The sequence below is a fragment of the Triturus cristatus genome, chromosome 5_2 (genome assembly GCF_964204655.1).
Source record: "Triturus cristatus chromosome 5_2, aTriCri1.1, whole genome shotgun sequence".
NCBI lineage: Eukaryota > Metazoa > Chordata > Amphibia > Caudata > Salamandridae > Triturus > Triturus cristatus.
The window spans coordinates 234,077,335-234,094,838 of record NC_140588.1 but is presented as its reverse complement, the minus strand read 5'-3'; the positions used below and the strand labels follow the sequence as shown (position 1 = coordinate 234,094,838).

General features: G+C 40.6%; 1 protein-coding gene across 1 annotated transcript in view; it reads left to right on the top strand.

The window, feature by feature from the left end:
* LOC146822832 (cadherin-10-like) overlaps positions 1-17,504 on the top strand; it is a 919,004-nt gene that overhangs the window by 855,113 nt on the left and 46,387 nt on the right. The window contains exon 10 of the mRNA XM_085607023.1: positions 10,002-10,110. Coding sequence (XP_085463149.1) covers positions 10,002-10,110 — 109 coding nt within the window. The remainder of the gene's footprint in view (positions 1-10,001; positions 10,111-17,504) is intronic.

Genomic DNA, 17,504 nt, shown 5'->3' with positions numbered 1-17,504 from the left:
GTGTTTGTGTAGTGTAGGGGGTCAAGTTTTAGGGTTTAGGGTCAAGCAGTGGTGTTTGGGTAGTGAAGGGGGTCGTGCTGGGGTAGTGTTTTAGGGTTTAGGGTAGTGCAGTTGTGTTTAGGTAGTGAAGGGGGTTGTGCTGCACTAACCATCATTTCTATGGCAAAATGAACCCCCTCATTTTGTTCTTTTTTAAATTAAATGTTTTAAGTGTTACCAGTCTATTCCAATCAAGATGGCTTCAGGTGTGCCATACTTTTGTCATAAGTAAGACTGTTAGCTCTCTAGTGGTTCTTTAGAACACTCTGGGAAGCTGCAGTAGAACACAAAGGCATCAACTGACAGGATGCTCCTGTTGAAATATAACAGGAAGATATTTGAGATCACATTTGAAACGTCCTAATTTTTCTTTCTACAGCACTAACCATAATCTCTATGACAAAATGAACCCCATCATTTTGTTCCTTTTTAAATTAAATGTTGTAAGTGTTACCAGTTTATTCCAATCAAGATGGCTTCAGGTGTGCCATACTTTTGTCACAAGTAAGGCTGTTAGCGCTCTAGTTGCTCTTTAGAACACACTGGGAAGCTGCAGTAGAACACAAAGGCATCAACTGATAGGCTGCTCCTGTTGAAATATAACAGGAAGATATTCGAGATCTCACTTAAAACATGTCCTAATTTTTCTTTCTACAGCACTAACCATAATTTCTATGACAAAATGAACCCCCTCACTTTGTTCCTTTTTAAATTAAATGTTTTAAGAGTTACCAGTTTATTCCAATCAAGATGGCTTCAGGTGTGCCATAATTTTGTCATAAGTAAGACTGTTAGCACTTTAGTTGTTCTTTAGACACTCTGGGAAGCTGCAGTAGAACACAAAGGCATCAACTGACAGGCTGCTCCTGTTGAAATATAACAGGAAGATATTTGAGATCACCCTTGAAACATGTCCTAATTTTTCTTTCTACAGCACTAACCATACTTTCTATGATAAAATGAACCCCATCATTGTGTTCCTTTTAAATTAAATGTTTTAAGTGTTACCAGTTTATTCCAATCAAGATGGCTTTAGGTGTGCCATACTTTTGTCATAAGTAAGGCTGTTAGCGCTCTAGTTGTTCTTTAGAACACTCTGGGAAGCTGCAGTGGAACACAAAGGAATCAACTGACAGTCTCTGCCCTTGTTGGATGTACATGATTTACTGAGAATGACAGACTTCATTCTCACATGACTGAGAAAGATAATGTGAATTTACAGAAAATATGCGCTCATTTTAGCTTCAGTTTTCTCTTAAACATGATTCATGATATCCCAGCAGAAGGTTTTTCACAGGGTAAAATCACCTTAGAACACACCACAATTCCTGAAATTAATATGGTACCATCAACAAATGAATTCTAATGTAACTAAAGTCTGTTATCACCCTTTATAGTTCTCCTTTCGGTAACCCTCAAAATCTTTGATTCACTACAATGCATTTCAATGGGGTACTATCATGTAGATTGGTCCCAAGATGGCTGCCAGCAATTCCAGGATGAAGTGCTGACAGACAATCAGATCTCACGATAATAATAATAATAAAACCACTTATAGAGCGCCTGGTTACACTCAAAACGGTGTGTCCCCGCGCTAAGAAATGCTATTGCCTCCCTGGAAGGCCGAGGTCCGGAACTAAAATAGATCCTAGGTTAAAGAGAGACAATTATTGACTTGGGAAAAGGTACGTTTTCAGCTTAAGTCTAAATCTAGTTTCGGAGGGTTCCATGCGCAAGTCAAGAGGGAGATTGTTCCAGTGCCTACTCACTAGAAGGCGAAAGGAGCTACCTCCCATCCTGGTCCTGCGTACGCGAGGAAGCTGGAACAGCATCGCTCCAGCAGATCTCAGGTTACGAATGGGGCGATGGATAATAAGGAGATTTCGCAGGTAACCTGGACCTTTACCCTGGGCAATGCGATGGGCAAAACAAAGTGCTTTAAACTTGATGCGCTCCTCAATAGGGAGCCAGTGAAGTTTCCGTAATGCCGTTCTTCCAGAAGCCCTGCGAGGAAGATTGAGTACCAAGCGGGCGGCAGCATTTTGGACGCACTGCAATTGATGTATGCCTTTTCTGCTTAGGCCTAGGAAAAGAGCATTGCCGTAGTCCAAGTGTGGAGTGACTAGGGCATGAATCAATGTTTTCCTGGCACTAATGGGGAGCAAGGTGAGAACTTTCCGAAGTGTTTTTAATATTCCAAAACATTTTCCCGTAATTTTATTAATCTGTTGTTTGAAAGAAAGCTCCGCATCCAGCCAAACTCCAAGATTTCTAACGGAGTCTGCCGGGACGGGAATCGTACCTAATTCTGGTGGCCACCAAGCCTGGGACCAGGCCGAGGGGGATTTTCCAACCACCAACAGTTCTGTTTTATCGCCATTAAGGCGTAGGCAGTTGTTGTTCATCCACTCTGCCACGGATCGCATGCAGTTGGAGAAGTTTTTGGCATCCTCTGACTGATTGTTGGTAAGTTTAATTATTAGTTGGGTATCGTCAGCATATGTGACGATATCCACACCAAAAGCATCCACGATATGTGCTAGGGGCTCCATGTATAGGTTAAACAGCGTGGGGCTCAGACTTGAGCCCTGTGGCACCCCATGTCTCAACTTGCGAAGAGTCGATTTGTAGGGAGGGCAGTGTACCTGAAAGCTCCTGTTATCTAGAAAAGATTATACCCATTTCAGGGCTGGGCCTTCAACTCCCAAGTCTGAGAGGCGAGACAGCAGCGTCGAGTGCAGCACGGTGTCAAATGCTGCACTAAGATCTAATAGAACCAACGCTGCCGTCTGCCCCTCATCAGCAGATTGTCTCAAACATTCAGTGGAGAAGAGAACCGCCGACTCTGTAGAGTGACCCGTTCTGAACCCTGACTGTGTGGAGTGGAGAAGAGAGTTTTCCTCAATGAACTTCATGAGTTGACTATTTACTACCTTCTCCACAACTTTCCCACAAAAGGGGAGGAGAGAAATGGGGCGTAGATTTTGTAACTGGGAAATGTGGATATTGGGTTTCTTTTTCAGGGGTATAACCTGTGCCGTTTTCCATGCGTTAGGCACATAGCACTCCAGGAAAGATAAGGAAATCAAGTGTTCAATCTGCTCAATCATGCAGTCAAATATTCCCTTACAATGATTAGGAGAGATCACATCAAGGGGAGAGCCGGTTTGAATGCCATTAACGATGGTGAGCAAATCTAGCCCCTCAGGAACTCTAAAGCATGTCAGATGAGGCATGGTAGCAGCATCATTTCTCACTACCGAATGTTTAGTCGGCATGTTACCTGTAAAGGTAGCGTGTATTAAATCCACTTTATTTACAAAAAAATCTGCGATATCATCACATAATTCATTGGAGTACATAACTTGGGCCTCTAATCTAGTAGGAACCGTAAGCTCTTTATAGATTGAAAAAAGTTCCTTAGTAGGATTTTTTGCCGATTCAATACGTTCTTTGAAATGAGCGCCTTTGGCTGCTCTTACGAGTTTGTGATAGGCTTTAAGTTCTCTTTTGTAATTCAGCTTATCCTCAGAATTTTAGTTTTTCCTCCAACTACGTTCAGTATTTTTACATTTAGCTTTAGCTTCTTAAAGTTCTTTAGAAAACCAGGGAGCGGTCTTAGTTTTCCTGGCAGGGGGCGTCCACACGATGAGATGTGTCGTTAGGCTCTGCCCAGATATTGAAACTTATTATTTTTCTAATTTCTTATAAACTACAGAATGGATTTACACCATTTAACAAAAAGGGATCTTTCTGAACCAAGGGCTACCTTTTCGCCACATTTGGTGTAATTACGTTCATCAGTTCGGGCTGTAGCCGTGTCTAAAGTTTCCTATGGGAATTAACATGGAGAAAACAAGTTTTGGGGCCCCCCTTTTTACTCGGCCCCCACTTGCCAAATCACCCCGAAACTTTTAAGATAGGAGCTAACCGGAACCCCCACGAGTTTTGAAAATTTTACGAAGATTTTTCAACAGACGCCAAAGTTATTAGGAAAAGAATGTTACGATTTTCCTATGGATAATAGGTCCTAACTATAACTATCTACACACACACACACACACCATATATATGCATAAATATATATGCATACATATGTATGTATGTATGTATATAAAATGTGGTGGTCCGCAGTGTCGTCTGTTGAAATGGAAGATGTTTTATATATATATATATATATATATATATATATATATATATATATATATATATATATATATATATATATATATATATATATATATATATATATATATATATATATATATATAGTGTTTTTTAGTCCTGTAGTAACTTTATGACTGTATTTAGTTAATTGCAGTGCTCTTACTGTTTTGTTGGTGTGTGTCTTTTATTAGCATTTTCAACCCAAGCCCCCCTTTACATTTCCCTTAACCTGACCCATTTATGAGTAGTCATTCCCTATTTTCCGTTCTACTGGTCCTCCCTAGGTCTAGATCTCCTCATAGAAAAGATAGCAGAGGTCTCCGGCTGTAGGTTTGCGATGTGCGTTTTGTAGTACAAAAGTAGTACTACTCTAGTAGTATGTTATATACTAAAAAAGTGCAATTTGTGAATTGGGACCTTTATGAAATTTAGAATGTGAGCTAATAGTGACACCACAGACAAACCTAGTGACAATTCTGATTCTTGTATTGCACAATATTGAGCGATGTTGAAATATCTGTGTTTCTACGTCAATCAATGTCTTGCCTGTTGCAAAATAATGATACAGTTTGAAGTCAGATTTTCTGAAAATTTACGATATTTTTCAAGCCTCTTAGACAACAGCTGTACTGCTTTTCAAAGCTGACATGACATGGTGAATTATTTTATATCTTGTCTGGAGGTGGACTATTTTTCATGGCCAGATTGAATACGAAACTCTAATATGAGCATGTAGTCTAAACACAAAATGACCACCTCCCCCACACAGAAAGTGATAAAGTCCTCCCGTGTCTCCCATATCTCCCAAACATTTATTTTCCTTGGACTTAATGGGGGCCTCTGAACAATTGTGGGTTCCCCTGCACCATATGGGCTGCAGGGGCATGCACCACACTGCTAATATGAGCCATGTTCATACTCCCTGCACTACGAATTTACAATGTATCAAAAAAAGGGAGCACTACAAGTGGTAATTTTCGACATGTCTCTTCCACATTTTTGAACTTTACCGCATTGTTGGACTGATTTGTGCCTTAAATAGTTGATGATTTAGAGGAGTGATATTTTACCACCACAGACAATGGCAAATGGTTGTTTTTTACTGGAACAAGAAGTGTTGCTTTTGACTAGAAATGTAGCAGTATTTGTTGACATGTCTATAAAGTAAATAACAGACACAGCACAACGATGAACCACAAAACAAAGTAAAAGACAACAAAAGGTAACGGGGCATAACACAACAAAGCAGTAAAAACAGAGGGCAACCAACATAACAGCTATTGAACAACACAACAGAAACACAATGCAACAATTCAATACAAATAAACACAGACACAGTACAAAAGAACATAAAACAGCACAAAACACATCACCACCTCTACCAATCTGCTTGAGGGATACTGGGGTAAAAGACGTTTGCAGCCCTTTTCCATGGACAGTGCAAAGTAAAAAACATGAATACATATAGATATTCAATTACGTTCATTTAACAAATGGAAAGGGGTCTCTTAAATTTCCATAACCTTCACATATTTCATGGCCTTGTCAGATACAAACTTATTTTTAAAGCCATCTTCAAAAATATAATTATAGTAGTTCTGCATAGGAAAGTTGAGCTGCGCCTGCGGCCATTAGTTCAATGTTGAGCAATGCAGAATACAGAGATTATCAATTGTTTCCGCGTCCCTCAGAAGGTCCCCACATTAACCTTTTCCAAAATAGCCTGCTGTAGATCTTAATTATTTATTGATTCCGAAGAGTGCAATTTATCTTGCATCCCTTCTGAGATCAAACTCTTCTAAAAGTAATTCAAGTTTAATGTCTCCACAAGGCTTCCCCGTAGCTCTTTATTTTTTTGTGTATCAATCATTTGATGCCAAATTTGTATTACTCGATTTGATTTGTGAACATGTAATGATGGTATCTTTTCATCCCTTTTTCACCAAGAATTGATAAATGGGCAACAGATATTAGTTATGCATTTTGCCTTAAACGCTCTCACCTTTCTAGTCCGATGAGCTAAACATTTAAAGGCCAAAATATTGATTTGTGAAGTATGATTTTCTAAATTGCTGAGAGTGAAAGCCATTGGAGACAGATTACTACACAGATGTGTCACTATTCCTTTTGTGAGCTAAATATGGATTTTCTGTTCCTAGAATTTAATTATCATAACGTGTTGCTCGTAATTATGTAGTCATAAAACAACACTACATATATGCATGATTCACCTGGAGACTGAACATCTGCTGATTTTATTTCCATTAAATGGCATTCATTTTGTGTGTCCTGAAACTGATTAACAACATTATCCTCATATACTGGAGAGAATTCTGGGTGGCGCTGTCATCAGTCCCTCACAATAAGTGCCAGTCTTTAACCTGGCAAGGCACTAAGGCAGTGCCATAGCCCCATGTATTGTCAGTGTTCCAGTGCCACTCTTGAACCCTGTCTTTCTATGTCGGTGTATCTATATCGGCGCTCTTTTGTAAGTGTTCAATTGTCAGTATCCAGTTGTCAGCGTGTCCCTTCAGTATTCATGTGTAGGTGTTGGTGCTCCAGTGCCTGTCCCCCTGGAGGTTTCCCTGTGTCAATGCAAGTATTCTAGTGCCAATGACTCAGTGCCTGTACCAAAATACTGGTTCGTGTTTTGTATCACTTCCTACTGTTAGTGTCGGCATCCATGTGTCGAAGCATCCCTATGTCAGATGCCAATGTTGCTGTTCTTGTGCCATTGTCTTAGCATTAGTATTTTTGCCCTTGACGTTGTTTCTTTGATAGAGTTCTCATTTTGTATTCCCCCCACCAGTGTGCCTGGATCAATGTTAGTGCCCCTAGCTCTCCATCTACCTGTGTCCCAGTATTAGTGTCCCATTTGTGGCAATGCCATCTTCCTCATTTCAATGTCTTCATGTTAGTTTCAGTGCCTCTGTGTCAATGTGCTCTTGTCCAACTCTTAGTGGCTGTGTACCCATGCTCTGTCACTGTGGTAATATTCACTGACAGTTGCAGTCCCAATCTCACTTATAGGTTTTCTAATCATTATCAATGCCTGGGTCCCTATGACAGTGTCCCCATGTGGGTGTCCTTGTGTCAGTAACTGCCTCCATGTTAGTAGCGGCAGGTCAGTGCCCCTTCTGTTAGAGTCCCTTTGTAATACCACTGCCCTGGTGTGATCTCCACACAGTATGGCAGTGCTAAGAGAGAGCAGAAGTGTGCAATATGTTAGTAGATTTGGGCCAGTTCTTCTCTCTCGCTTTCACGCAACGCAATGCAGCAAGTTGCCTTGTTGCATTCCGTTGGATGAATATTTGTAGATCTGTCAACATCTTTATTCCCTTGACATGTCACAATTCAGGTTCTATTAATGTACTTGTACACTGACTGTCGGGCCCCTTTCCCTGTTCCTTGAAGTCAGAGGGGCAATCATGCACGATCAAAAGTGAGAGTTTGGGTGCGTCCCATGAATAATGCCACTGTATAAAAAATCAGTGATGGAGTTTTAGCCTAAAAGTTTCTTTGACTCTCCGGAGAGCCATTCAGGATAACCCAAGACCTAGCTTAGAGGAGGTGGTGTACAGCTGAGTCACCAATAAGTACAATACCATCATCACTAGGGAAATAAAGATGTGAATGGACAGCTAGAAGATTTATAATTGCATAACAATGTGGTTATATCTCATACTATATAAGTATGTATCACAGTGCACAAACAAATGGTAATGGAGCACGGTAGAAGGATTAAATCTATGAACCATATACATTTTTTATAATCACTAAATTATAGCAAATATTAGAGCACCAATCAAAATGAGAAACATAACATGATTGCAAACACATCACTTTAAGAAAGAGTGTTAAATTCCTCCAAACAAAACTGAATTCACCTTGAATTGTAGCAATTGTTCTTGGGACACCCCATCTCTGATGCTTTCAGAGGGGTAGAGCATATTTATAGGCACTCTGTCTGTGCTCCCTACTTCTTGGTCTGGACTCTTCCAAGCTGCAGAAGTCAGCAGCAAGGCAGGACCTTCAGTCTTATTCCCAGCACGAACAACATGGGCACTACACTGGTGTCACTTGTGGTTAGATACACTGGAGGGAAATTCAAACTACTGGCAGTTGGTTAGAAAATTTAAAGATTGTTCATATTTGGAATCATTAATGTAAAATCAGTTGATACACTGTTTGCTTATATTTGCTTATATTTTGAAGGAAAAAAGAGTAAACAGGAAAAGGTTGTCTCATGTCCCAGGAAACTGCCCCCAAACCTTGAGATGCTTGCATACATCCAAGCAAGTGCAGAGAGTCAGAAGGGCTTTTCCCTTGAGACTGTGAAGTAGTGAGTCTATGAAGGGTCTCCCCATTGCAAGGTCCAAGGGTGCCAGATGAGCACCAGATTTGAAATTTGAGTTGTCTCTGGAGCAACAGCCCCACAAACGTTTGTCAAAACAAAAAAAGTGGAGAACTTAGAGTCAAATAAAATGATGTAGATGATCGTACAGCTGCAAATGTTGGAGGTAAGATTCTCATGCCAGCCTATTGATGTTCTACATGCTCAAACAAGGAACGACTCTTGAACCTCTCATATCTGTAACTGCTAGGAAACCCTGTGAAAGAAGCAAATACAATATATCAATGAGAATGAGAGCAAGATGAAAAATAGAGATATTTTTTATTTTATTTGTCTGATTCTTTATTTTTCAACCCAGCCTGAGACACATGCTGGGGGGCGAGCAATGTTCCTTCCATGAATCTGTGCGATCCCAGTAATGGGGTTTCTAAAGTGTTGGTGTTTTAATGTCCCACTCTCCCTTCTCCAATATATTGGCATGCCGTGGTAACATTGAACAGCCCCTGTCTTTTCCGAATATATTTATAATCTAAAACTACTGCATTCGTCACCCATTCCAATACTCTTACCCAAATGCGTTTTTCCATTCAGTCTGACCATTCACAGTTTTGAGCTTATAAAATGAAATTACATGGTCCAGAATTCAATGTGTTATTAGCTTAGATAGCCAGGCTGGACGAGAAAGGAATGCGCTGGACAGCTACGTTAATAGTACTTCACACTGTCCTCCATGATCTGTACTGTCTCCTTTCCTTGACCACTCTCCTCATTTTCCCTAATATTTTGTTTCAACTTTAATGCCCACCATTTTTTCACAGCGTCAGGCGGGCTGAAACACATGTCATGGGTACATAATTTCCCTAATGGTCCGGAGTCTGTGAGGGAGATGAGCAGGGCCGGACTGACCGTAGTGGGCACCGGGCGTTTCCCCGGTGGGCCGCCCGGGTGGGGGCCAGTTTTTGGACCCCTGGGGGACGTTTTTGTTACCAGAGGCCCGTTTTGCAGCATAGCTGGAATTTCAGCCCCCTGATAAAAAAAAGCCGCTGCAGTGTTTTGCACGCGCCCCATCCGACGCAATTGCCAGGGCCAGTTTGCATTCCCAGTCCGGCCCTGGAGATGAGTTTTAGGTATGGACACACAATCTCTTTTTTCTAGAACAGTGGTGTAGCAAGGGTGCATGGCTCCCGGGAAAGAAAGGAAAGTGCCTCCATTTTGAGGTGCGCCGGACCCCTAAAGTCCTGCTGCACTTTTGAGATCTATGCCTCTTCTCTAGAAGCATAACGTGTTTTTTTATTCCACCTTGATTGCTTTATGACGAGCATTGAAACTGTTTTCTGGAAGCTGCATGCTTTCGCCTTCCAGACTCTACAGAAATCAACTCAATTGATTGTTACAATGTCCTACTGACTCTGCTGTGTTATATTTGTTCTCTTCTTTGCAGTTAATACAAACTATAAGTGCCATAGACAAAGACGAACCTCCCGGTGGGCAGAAATATTTCTTCAGTCTTGCTGCGGTGAACCCAAACTTTACGGTCCAGGATATTGAAGGTAACTTTATCCCTGCTGGTCTGTTCTGTGTTCCATAATAGGCTTTAAAATGAACATGATGTATGTGAATGTCTAACTATGCAGACATACATTAAATTACGATAGGAAACCTAACCCTCTACTGGAATTTCATGATAAAATGTGCCATCAAGTTTTTGGCTCCAGACATTAGGTAAACGCAGTCTAACAAACATAACATCTTTCTTGTGGTTAACTTGAAACCAGCTCGTATTTAGATTTTTGAACATTAATGGGTGTATCATGATTGTTTGCACTGGAGCAGAGAATAGTTGTGTACTTGATTCGAAGGTACTGGACTTTAAACAGCACAAACAGGTAGGCCCAGAGTCCCACAAAGATTTTGTGTCTGGGTTGTGTCACCTATTTGGCGCTGCCCCGATGCATAATCCATTTTGGGATTTACAAATCCCAGTTTGCATGGTTTTGTGTGGTTTAAAAAAAAAGTATCTCCACACAACGCTGCCTTGTGTTACCTTGTTTCAGGTAGGCGCTATATGGGTAGTTCATTGGCCTTTCTGTGCATCCACCCATGTATTTTGACGCAAACCCTTATTTACAAAGACTTGTAAACCTGGGTTTTGGCCAAAATGGTGCACCTACCTACATCAGTCTGGCATAAAGAAGAGAAATATTTGTATTTCTTCTTATTTGCTCTTTGCATGGGTGATGCATGAATGCAGCACAAGTCGGAGAGCAAATTGCCTCAAATTATGGTTTTTGTGAAGAAAGATGCTCCTTTCTGCACAAAAGCTCTATGGACCACAACAGAGGCACTCTAGCGCCATGAGGCAAGGATGCTAGGCAACCACAAGTGCACCAGCACTAGTAGAAAGGAAAACTGCACCATCACTTTGAAAATATGGCACTGGCCTGCTCACTTGCACTACATTGCACGAAATGTTAGTCAATATGGCTCTAAGGGGCATATTAGCAAGGGCTGACGATATAATTATTGCTGCTTTAGCGTCCGTTTTTTGGGCGAAAAGCGGCGATAATTATATCGCAATATCATCAAGGACACGCTAGCGCGTGTTTCCTTGATGTAGAGCCCGTTTTTTCACAGCCTCGCATCGCTAATGAGATGCAAAAGAGGCTGTGAAAACAACACATGTTAATATCGTGAAGGCAGCTTCGCGATATTAACAAGGAGGTGCAGCGATAAAAAAAATTGCGCTACCTCAGCCTTAACACCTGTTAAATTCCTGACTAAGGCTTACTTTTAATGGGATATAGATTATGCTACCGGCAATGTTATCGCTGTTTTCAATGGAACATCGCTGGAAAACCAGCGATGTTCCCTTGAAAACACCGCTATCGCTGAAATATTATCGCCATAGCGCTATGCGTTGTAAATATAGCGTTATCATGGCGATAATATTCAGTGATAGCTGCCGATAATTTTTCTATCGCTATGAACGGCCAGCGATAATTATCGCTGGCCGTTGATAATATGCCCCTTAATTCGGAAATTCTCTTAGTTAGTGCATGAGCTACAGACAGAACATCTCGGAAAGAGAGCAGTGGCTACCTCTCCCTTTTTCTGAGCTGTGCTGCCTCTAGGAACATACACTAACTAAGAGAATTACCAAGCTGCGTTCAGATATCTTAAAGACAAGTGCACAGCTCTGCACTGCTCCAGGGCACCACTTCTTTATACTCCCTTATTGTTTTATATAGTGTTTTCTTTTAGCATTCCCGATACTATGCAATGCTAAAGTGTTGTGAAGGGGTTGAAGACCCTTTAGGACTCTCTCTGATTTGATGAGTGGTGCAAACCCAAGTGATTATAGTCGGCCATGTGTTGACATTCAGCTGCTGCTCTAGTGTGGGTTCCAAGTTGTGCTATGACGAACAAGGCACTAACAGTTTAGAGGCCTCAAGTTGTGGTGAAATAGAAGTCTTTGAAGATGCTCCTCATCAGGCATTCACGGTTCACTGATTCCTGAATAATGAGTTCCAAACCCTCCACAGTTTGAAGCCCAAACTCAGATAGTTTTGCCCCCTGTTACTGCTGCTTTTTATGGAGTGAACAAACAATTTTGCTGTATTTGTCGTACCTTTAAAGCTGGGAGTGTAGTCAGCGGCAAAACATAGGCTCTGGAAGCCCCTGCGGTGCAGGGGGTCCCCAACCCTTCAGGGGCTCCTCAACCCTTCAGGGGGGTCCCTGTTTATCCCAAGACCAATGAATATCAGTGAGCTTTGGGAGACGAAGGGGACCATCTTCACACTCTACAAAGAGAGAGCCACATTTTGCTTTAGGCCACTGAGTGTAGTGTGGTATTAGGTTCTGATTTTTTTTAGATCGTTTTCCACTTGAAAATCTTATTGTGAATAATATTCTCTGTGCCACTAGGAGCCAAGGTAACGAGGGTTGATTTCTAAAAAATCAGGGGCATATTATCAAGGGCCTTATCTCCGCTTTCTTGGCTTTAAAAGCCCAAAAAGCGGAGATAATGTTTTCGCCCCATTAACAAGGCAGTGCTAACATGCATTAGCACATGGTAGCAGCCTTGTTACCGACGCCTCGCTTTGTATCTCTAATGAGATGCAAAGTGGGCGTCACTGGGCAGTACAACCTTGCAAATATCGCTGATGTGCACATCGCGATATTTACAAGGCTGCCCCAGCATTTAAGCAGACGTTAGTTTTTGGAGAAAAACGCTGTTTTCGCCAAAAACTAACGTCTGCTAAAATGCAGACTTACCTATCCCTAACATTGGGGTGGATTATGCTGATACGACCACAGGGTTTTTTCAGCAAGGTTATCTCCGTTTTGCAGGGAACATCGCTGGAAAACCAGCGATGTTCCCTGCAAAACGTTGATTTCCCCGCAATCGCTGGAATTTTTATCGCCCTGGAGATACGCGTTGTTAATAATGCTTTACCAGGGCAATAAATTCCAGCGATGGACGGTGATAAATAAATTGAATCTATTTCAAAACTACCTGGTTGCCAATGACGCAAATGAATTTGATGCAAAAAGAAAGTTTGTGCTCCTGTATGGTCATTTGGGGTTTGAAGGTCAAAAAGTATTTAACAACCTACCACAAATCCAACCCCCAGCAGGAGCTCAAGAAGGTTGGAATGTGTATTCTGAAGGTTTAGCGAGACTCTCAAGAAAGTTCACAGAAGAACCAAGTATACTTCTTGAACGTTTTAATTTTATGAAGAGAAAGCAACATATAGATGAAACTGTAGAAGATTACATTTCAATTTTGAGACATTTAGCATCCACATGTAAATTTGGAGCCGTATTAGACACATGCCTAAGAGATCAATTTGTGTATCACTGTGCGTCTAAAAAAATACAAGAAAGACTATTAGGGTGTAGAGACCCAACGTTGAGTGAAACAATAGAAATAGCAAAAGGAATAGAAAGGTCCATGATCTCTTCAAAGGTTATCTCTAATGATCTTCATTCTCAAAGCCCATCAGTATCAATAGTTTCAAATGACGATGTTCAAATTTCAGCCATAGACACCAGAAACAGGTTTAACAAGGTTCCCTTCAGAAAACCTAATAATTTTTGTTTCAGATGTGGATCTCGAAATCACCTAGGCAATAACCCCAGTTGTCCAGCCTCATTTAAACGTTGTACAAAATGTGGTAAATTAGGACATTTTATGTCAGTATGCAAATCTGGTAAAAACATTGTTAGAGTAAGTTCAGTTGAAGTCACACCCAACACATGTGCTCAAGATTTGGGTAAGATGCTTCTTACAATTTCAGATGACAACATAGAAGATATTTCTATAAAGGGACCATTTTTGTCAAGCAACTGTATCTGACGTTCTCATTGAGATGATGGCTGACTCAGGTGCACCCATCACGATCATTCCTGATGATTTATTTGAAGAAAAGTACAAAGATAGACAACTCTCTCAGTCTGACGTTCATCCTAAAGCATTTGGAGGTCAAAATATTGATATGTCTGGTTATTTTATTGATAAAAAATATATGTAGCTATCAGAGGAAAATTGCAAAAACAACAATTGATGGACAGAATGCAGAACATTTGTTTGTTGTAACGCTATCAGAGGAAAAAACATAATTGGTTGGAAGGACCTAGCTAGACTAGGTATTATGCTTATCCCTGGTGCCGAAAACCCAATTGTCTTTGCAGAACAATATATCAACTTTATTGAGAGTGAAGTTGAAACCAATGTTGCTAATGTAATCAACAAGTTTAGTGAAGTATTTTGCGATGTCATTGGCAACATAAATAAATTTGAGCACCTGATTAAACTTAAGGAGAATGCATCTCCGGCGGTACACAAAGTAAGGTCTGTCCCTCTTAGTGTCAGGCAGGATCTCAAGATCCTACTTGACAAACTTTGCAAGGAGGGTATTATTACAGCTACTGATTCATCAGAGTGGGTCAGTCCAATTGTTATCGTTAAGAAAAAGACAAACGAGATCCGCTTATGTGTGGACCTTCGCACTCTCAACACAAATATTGTTATTGATTGTCATCCTTTACCCAAGTTTCATGATCTTTTAGCAAATCTGGGCAAAGCAAAAATATTTTCACTACTTGATCTTAGATCAGCGTATCACCAAATACCACTTGCCAAAGAGAGCCAAGACCTGACAACTTTTATCACACCTTTTGGCGCATTCAAATATTTGCACATGCCATTCGGTCTTGCCTCTGTGGCAAGTGTATTTCAAAAATTCATGGATACCATTCTCAAGGGCATATCTGGAGTACAAGCATTTCAGGACGATGTTCTCATTTTTGCAGAAACCAATAGGGAGCATAATCTTATTTTAGAGAGAGTGTTGTCTGTGTTTAAAAACGTTGGCATTACTCTTAGGAAGGAGAAGTGCAGATTCACGGTTGACAAATTAGATTACCTAGGCCATAGTATCTCAAAAGATGGCATAAGACCCAAACTCTCTCTTATTTCAGCTATCAGAGATAGTACTCCCCCAAAAAACAAGGACACTCTCCGATCATTCTTGGGACTTTGCGAGTACTACTCTCGGTTCATTCAAGGTTATTCTCTGATAGTTCAGCCACTTGTTACGCAAGGGAAAGGTTTTTGTTTGGTCTGAGGAAGCACACAAATCTTTTTGTGAAATCAAAACTTGAATTCCCTCTGAACCAATTTTAGCACCTTTCATTTCTGGTCAACCCTGCTATGTAACTGTAGATGCCAGCCAATTAGGTTTAGGTGCTGTCTTGTCACAGCATTTTGAAGGCAAAGAACACACTACTGCTTATGCTTCGAGATCTCTCCTTTCATCAGAAAAAAATTACAGCACAATTGAAAAAGAGGCACTGGCCTGTACATGGGCAATTGAGAAATACAAAACATTTCTTTGGGGAACTCATTTTTACATTTTTACTGACCATAAGCCCCTTATTTATCTGCTCAATGGAAATGGCACAGGCAAGGCTTCAGCTAGATTAGTGAGAATTCTTTCAAAATTGCATGAGTGCAATTTCTCCATCAAATACTTACCTGGCGGTAAGAATGGACGGGCAGATTGCCTCTCGAGAATGCCCATTAATGACACTTCATCAAGTATCCATAATGAAGTGGAATGTGTTGTGGCTCTTATTGATGACATTTTAGTTGAGAACTCTTTGGTCACTAAAGACTCATGGTTGGCCGCACTTTCTGATGACACTGTCCTTCAAACTGTCATGTCTTATATCAAATCAGGTTGGCCTCATGAAAGAAATCTACCTGCCAACATTAAACCCTTTTCTCAGGTATCGGATGAATTGTCCATTGTCAATGAATGTTTACTCCGACATGACTCTTTGGTCCCTACCACAAATTTTAGATATCTTCTGTTTAAGAAGAGTCATGAAGGACATATGGGTGTGTCTGCCACCATTCGTAATCTTAAACAGTTTTATTGGTGGCCTGGTCTGGATTCGCAGGTGAGAACGTGGATTTCAGACTGCAATACCTGTCTTATCTCTGATAAGCATTGGTGGACATTTGAGCCTAACATTCATATGGTCCCATTACCTGATTCACCCTGGGAAAAGGTTGCTTTAGACTTTGCGGGTCCATTTGATCTTCTTCCTGCAAGTGAGAGACATCTTTTGGTGTTGATTGATTATTTTTCAAAGTGGGTCTACTTTGATTTTGTGTCCTCTCCTGATACTAACGCTGTCATCAAATTCTTGAGAAGTGTGTTTGATATTGAGGGTCCTCCAAGACAAATTTTGACGGATAATGGAACACATTTCAGGTCTCATCAGATGTTAAAATTTGTGGAGGATTTTCAAATCAAGCATGTTACAGTGGCACTTTATTCTCCTTCCTCTAATGGACTAGTTGAACGCATCAACAGGTTCTTGAAGGAAGGAGTTCAGACTGCTCTGTCTGCTGGTTTACAAGTTGAGGAATTCTTAAAACAAAAACTGTGGACCTATCATAACACTCCTCACAGTACCACAAACATATCTCCTTTTAAGCTACTACGCAACAGAGTACCAATTTCACATCTGTGTCCCCATTGGGTTAAAGACATTACTAATGCTGATGTTGCTCATCAAGGGAACTTACAGACAATTCAAGAAGACGTAAAATGTAAACATGATGCTATTTCTTTACTTCATCACGATTCTAAACACACCAAAGACATCCCATTTTTTGTTGGTGATTGGGTACTCATTAAAAAACCAAAGAGAGTCAAGAAAGGAGAGTCCAGATTCACACTACCTGTCAAGGTTATTCAAGTGGCAAAAAGTGCTATTTTATTAAATGAAAGGGGGTGGTGGAATAGGAGAAGTCTTGTTAAAATTACACATGATCAAGCTTTAAAAATTATCTCTACAAAGAAGAAAAGTTTTTGTGCCTCAGACTTTGATGGACTTAACTCTGGCATGGACTTCTTCTGTGACAACTTTCCCTCAACCTCTTTGGACAGAAACAACATTGCATCTGGAAATTTCATACATAATGATTGTCTCACTGTTAGTGGTTCAGAAACCTCTTTATGTCATGATCCCTTACCCAGTGTGCAATGTTCACCCAACATTCCTTCTGCAACGGTCTCTCCTAGAATTATACATCGTAATGATTCTGTTCCTCAAAGATTTAAAGATTATTACTTAATGTAAGTTAGTTCGCAAAGTAATAGGTCTTTTACTGCATTAGTCTAATGTTTGGTTCCTTTATGTTAATTATTTTTTCTTAGTCTTTTTGTGATTTGCTATCTTTCTTGTTTTTGTTTAATAAAGGGGAAATGATGTTAAGGTAACAAGTCGCTCTTTCTCTTTAAGAGCGACTTGTTATTCACGTGCTGATACTTCAGTTTCTCGAGCATCTTCCCCACGCTCTGTATATGTTTAATATGTCCCGTTCATTCCATGGTTCTCATTGCGGCTGCCTGTAACTGTTCATTCT